The sequence below is a fragment of the Eleginops maclovinus genome, chromosome 3 (assembly GCF_036324505.1).
Source record: "Eleginops maclovinus isolate JMC-PN-2008 ecotype Puerto Natales chromosome 3, JC_Emac_rtc_rv5, whole genome shotgun sequence".
NCBI lineage: Eukaryota > Metazoa > Chordata > Actinopteri > Perciformes > Eleginopidae > Eleginops > Eleginops maclovinus.
This window is the reverse complement of record NC_086351.1, coordinates 8,254,426-8,260,134: the sequence shown is the minus strand read 5'-3', so window position 1 is coordinate 8,260,134 and position 5,709 is coordinate 8,254,426. Positions and strand designations below refer to the sequence as shown.

Below are 5,709 nucleotides of genomic sequence, written 5' to 3'. Positions count from 1 at the left end.
ATAGCGCACTTTGAACAAGCTGTAAACTCCCTCTCTCTTCCCACTCCCCCCCCCCCGCCCCCTTTCTGACGTTGCAGTTCCTGTATGTTGTGCTCACAGCGCTTTGGCAACAGCACCGTCTCTCTGGGTGGTGCACCATGTGAGGATACTGTAGCCTACAGCAGACCGCCTTTAACGCACTTATCCTATGAGGAAATGTGTCCTCACTAATCGAAGAGAAAAAGATTCGCTGCAAGACACGGAAGTATTTCCGCACAGACGGCTCGCGCGCACGCACGCACGTAGCGTTTAGGTTACACACGCGCTCTTGTATTGCCAATGAGAGTTCCTAAAGCTGTAACTTCCTCGCATCGTCTAACCTTATCCTGACTTCACCACAAACATTGCCGAGGTTATTTATAACTTTAGTTGAATAAAATTGGTTCATGCTTTATGTGTATCCAACCCATCTTCACTTCATTTCTTCTTCACTTATATTACTCTCTTGTAAAAAATAAAAGGGATAAACCGACATCCTAAATATTTAATATGACCTACATACTTAAAGTTCGTCACAAATACAGTGTGGAAAACAATAATATTGGCTCAATTACATTTTTAGGTAGGCGTAATTGTCCTTTACTTGAGTATTCCTATTTTTGTTTTTTACCTACTTATCCATGTTCTGCGGCCCCTCAGTTAAAAAACAACAAGTGCAAATATGCCCTCTTGGATGCCAATACAGATAATGTAAACACTTTGTATTTTTTAATTCATCATGCTTGAAACACACATTTGGCTACTTTTAGACCGCTTACTTTGTGTGTGTGCCCCTCATGAGTCTCATGATATCTCATGTCACTGATCCACATCATGCTTAACCCTCCTTTGATTAATTGACTGATGCTCTTATCACTGGGGGACAGACATGCCGAAGGACTAACTGGTTAGACATGTTGCTGTGACTCCACTTTTAGGCAATTATGAATGGGACTGTCTGTAACCGAAAGGCCAACCACCCCCTCCCCCCTCTGATTACCCCAGGCATCATGTGACGGTGATGACCATGTGCATCATTTTTAGGATAGATAAATAGAAATGTTATTTGTCTCCATAGGGAAGTTGTAGCACAATTGCAAGGTATCAATCAAAACAAACATTAACTGAAGCCAGCAAAGACGCTTCGCACCGGTTCAACCTTTTTTGACATCAAACTGGTTTCTAACCTTTTTAACTTGCGACTCTTTAAGCCAAGCACTGCCTTGTGACCTCTGATCACATTGCACAAGGAATGAGAAGTTCAAAAGTGATGCTGATCCTTTCATTTGAGAAGGCTTTAAGGCCCTGAGGAGGTGCAACTCTCAAGTATTTTGAGAGGAAACAAAAACTATTTATGATGCCCTTAGCAAGTCCTGACCAGTAGTTGCAGTAGTGGAAGAAGAACTCAAATCTTACCGAAGTGTAGAGCTACTCAAAAGAAGTACGAAGTCCTTCATTTCAATCGTGTAAAAATCCATAAAAATAACCTTAAAGTACCAAAACTATAACTTTTTGCATAATGGCCTATTTCTGAATAATATGTATTATATTACTGAAATATAGTCCATGTTGTTAGCAGCACTAATGTTGCACTATTTGAATCCATAAATATATTGCATAATTAATTAGTTGCTTTAAGTTCAATAATAATGTTCCTAATCTGCAAAGTAACAAGAAATGTATGTGTCAAATAAATGTAGTGGGAATAAAAACACTGCCTTCGTAAAAGTAAGTTGTCCTCATTTATAAATCCTCATATAAAGTAGCTAGATAGAAGAATCGAGGATGAAACCCTCTTTATTAGTCACATACATGCACACAGCAGAGCACACACAGTGAAATGTGTCCTCTGCATTTAACCCATCCTAGTACTAGGAGCAGTGGGCAGCTATTGTGCAGCGCCCGGGGAGCAATGGGGAGGGGGGATTGGAAGTGTCCGGTGCCTTGCTCAAGGGCACCACAGCCAACCCTAACCCTAACCCTGACATTTTCGGTCTTTGGGATGAAGTATAGCAAATTGTACTTAAGTATTGTGAGTACTTGAATAAAAGCACATAGTTACATTCCACCACTGCATCTGATGCAGTTTGGGAACTATAACATCATGTCATGTTATTTTACTTCTGTCTCAACCCAATGACCCTGAACATCCCCAGACTGATTAGAGTTTCTGTCCTGGTATTTGCGCGCCACCTGGTGGTTTGATTTGGGAATTGGCACTTCACCACTTGTTAATCGGCCAGGGGCCATTTTGAACCGCACCGTGTTACCAAACGCTTGACTGGTGTGAGTAATGTGTAAGGCAACAATAAACAAGAACAGACACATAAAATAAATAAACCAAAACTTGCCTGCAGCCAAAGCGTGTTTAAATAAACGTATCTGTGAGTATAATCGACTGTTCATTACGCTCAATGAATTATTGTTAATAACGTGGCTATGATTCTCTCAAATAAGTGTTGGCTTTGTCTTTCATTTTGCAATACACTTTCTGTGATTATTGATTCAACGTGGTGCATGTTTGGTTTACGATGATCCATGACTTTAGATGGTTTATCCAGGGCCATACTTAAACAATATTTTCCATCCCACGTTTAAGTATACATTCCGGATGTCTTGTGAGTGGAGGTGACTCTAGGGGACACATCTGTCCTGCGGATGTGGTATTTGTCGGAACATAACTGAAGCAAAGGGCTATTTATAATTAAAAATGTTAAATATATGTATTCAAAACAATATAGGCACATTAGTAAGCTCATTATGCCTGTACATCTGCTTTGATATTTGTGTTATTTTAGACATAAGCTATATCAAAAGAGATTGTATAAAGTGACATTTCCTCAAAACACAGCAACCACACCTCCTAAATTCCTTGAGGAAAGACATAAATATGAATAAAGGCACGTTGAAGAGTTTGGCGCTTCTTGCTCGAGACTCTCAGTTTGAAAACTTTTCTCCACGGGTCTCCTAAACTTGGCTGAATGCTCTTGTTACAGCTCAATTAATGAGGCGGATAAACTCATTAATTGGCCACTTAATTGGCCCCTGTCGCTGCGCGCGCTGCTTCCTTTGGTTTTTAGCGCACCGCCATGCCTCCCCCCTGCCGCCAGACATCACAATCCCACCTTGTCAGAACGATTTAGGGTCAGTGTCTCAGACGGGAAGGTGCTCTCGCCGCGGACCCCCCCTCCCACTCCACCTCTGGATCCCCCTTTATCAGTATCTCCCTCCCACTCTATCTCGGTGTTTTATGTCTGCGTCACAACAAGTCGGTGGAGAGCGCGAGGCAGGGATGATGGCGTCTCTGGCGGCTTGATTCCGGTGCTGCTCCAACAAACCAGCCTTAATAGCATCAATAGGTGGAGGCGGAGAGGGGGAGAGGAGGGCTAAAGCAACGGGAACATGACGAAACGGCATCGCGGAGGACGGACAAACTAGGCTGAGAGACGGACGGACAGTCAGTCGCCTTCCCCCCAGCTCATCCCCCTCCTCCTCGCTGACGGCTTGACTGACACACACACTCACGGGCGCTTGGCACAGACAGGGACATACATGCACATCCTCCACTTTTTGCAAACACGCAGGGCTGCGCATCCAAACGGGCAGTAATTGGGCAGCGGAGATCCACAGCTCATGAGGGCATTTCATGTCCAGCCTGCCCAGGAATCACTGTGACCCCGACGGAAAGGAGTTCGACTTGACAGGTACCCTTCACCGGCACCAGCTCACTGTGCAATTTGCCTGATTTCCCTTTGATTCACAAAAGGCTACATGCACTGTTGTGTATCCTGCGTCTGTCTTGAGTGCATGCACTGGAACAAATGCTTGAGCAGAGATAATGCCTGCACAGTCATTTCATGCATCTATTCAAGTTTTTAAGATGTTGAAGGAGAAGAAGAAGAAAAGTGCCTGGCAGATGCTTCAAGTAGCTGCACAGTGATCTTTGCTCATTCAATCAAACTGTATTGCAGCAGTCATCATGCAGTGTTTTTTCTGTGTGTGTGTTTCATGTGTGCAGTAATCATTTGTCTTGCTCTCGGGTTGTGTACTCACTCTCATCTTTCACTGTGGTGGATACAGTCTGTCGCTATGCTCTGATCTAAAAGGAAGAGGAGGGGGTGGGGGGATTTTAACCCCTTTGCACCGAAGCCCGCCTGTCTGAGAGCCAGCCGTAACGCCGGGCCATAAACCCCTCTGTCAGCAATGGCAGCAAAGTATTCAGCGAATAAATCGGATTTCCATTTCACATGAGCCCTGCTCTCTCTCCCCCTCTCTACCCTCTCTGTCTCTCTCCTCAGGATGGGGGGAGTAAGTGAAGGAGATGATGTGTTGGCTCGATGGAGTGATGGACTACTGTACCTCGGCAATGTGAAAAGAGTAAGTGCGTGTGGGAGTGCATGTGTGTGTGGCAGAGAGACTTTTCAGTGTGTGTCAGTGAGTGTGTTCACCTGGATTCTGAAAAGACTTCCATTTAGTTTTCTCAATTATTCCCCGCTTACCTGCTATCTTCCTCTCAGGTAGATGGAGTCAAGCAATGTTGTCTGGTGAGATTCGAGGACAACTCGGAGTTCTGGGTGCTGAGAAAGGACATTCACTCGTGTAAGAATAAGTTTCCTTTTTTCACTCCCTCTCTCCTCATCTGCAAGAGTTAAATAGCTTTCAGCTGGAAGCACTTTAGGTGATAAGATGTGGTTTCTGAATGCACAGATGCTCAGCTGAACTAAAGGTGGTTGTTTTCACTTTCAAACTGCATGAGGAGTTGTATAAATACCTTTTCAGATTCTGTCACATTTTGAGATTACATTTTGTATCATTTTATATCCTGTATTTTAGGATCTCAGAATTTTCAATCCAAGAAAAATGGAGAAAAACATGTTAGAGGCACATTCTAGGTTATGATGCTCAGTATACTCATCTGGGCAAGTTGTAATTGTAATTAGTCTATTTATTAATTTATTAGACTAATGACTCTTAAGGGAGATGGTGCCCCCACTCCACCTTACATCGAGTGAAGGGGGAAGTTGGATACTTGTCAGGACCAAGCTGAATATCCGCCCGTCAAATGAAGTGAAATCTGAAAGGGTGCAGGAGACACTGAAATCAATGAGGTGGCAAGGATGTGAATCAATATACATAAATTAATGCCGTTTACGGCTCTCTCTCTGTCTTCCTCTTTCACATTTACTTCCTCCCCTCCCCTGCCTCTCTCTGTCTTTCCCTGTTTGCTTCAGTCGCTGCTGGAGTGGAAGAAGTTTGCTGTATTTGTGACGCTCCGCCTCTTAAAGAACCCCTCATAAATTGTCTTAAATGTCGCCACGGTAAGGAAACACGCCTCATCATACGCTGTCAAATTCTGGTTCTCCAACAGTTCTTGCACTGACCTTGAAGATTTGACACAGTATTGTAAATAATAGTGTTGCAGATATTTAAAAAAACACACAGAAAACCATACATCGTAAATGATGGATTTGAGTTGTTGCACCTGTATCCTTGCTAGAATGAAAATGAATCAGATGCCTGAAGACGTAGAGCTTATGTCATAGACTTAAACAAGATGTCTTTACTTGGGCTTATTTCCAATATTAATATCCACTCCCATAATATTTTAGCACATAATAAAACTCCACATTAAATTACAGTATATGTCTTATTTGTTTTTTGTCTGTTTCTTAAAATCTGCTCTTTCTCCCT

At 43.0% G+C, this 5,709-nt stretch overlaps 1 protein-coding gene across 3 annotated transcripts in view; it reads left to right on the top strand.

The window, feature by feature from the left end:
* The window catches only part of phf1 (PHD finger protein 1), a 31,847-nt gene that overhangs the window by 13,290 nt on the left and 12,848 nt on the right, over window positions 1-5,709 (top strand). For all 3 annotated transcript variants that reach the window (XM_063878641.1, XM_063878643.1, XM_063878644.1), the window contains exons 2-4: window positions 4,317-4,395; window positions 4,536-4,617; window positions 5,250-5,336. In XM_063878641.1, the coding sequence (XP_063734711.1) occupies window positions 4,318-4,395; window positions 4,536-4,617; window positions 5,250-5,336 (247 nt within the window). In that variant the 5' untranslated portion in view covers window position 4,317. The remainder of the gene's footprint in view (window positions 1-4,316; window positions 4,396-4,535; window positions 4,618-5,249; window positions 5,337-5,709) is intronic.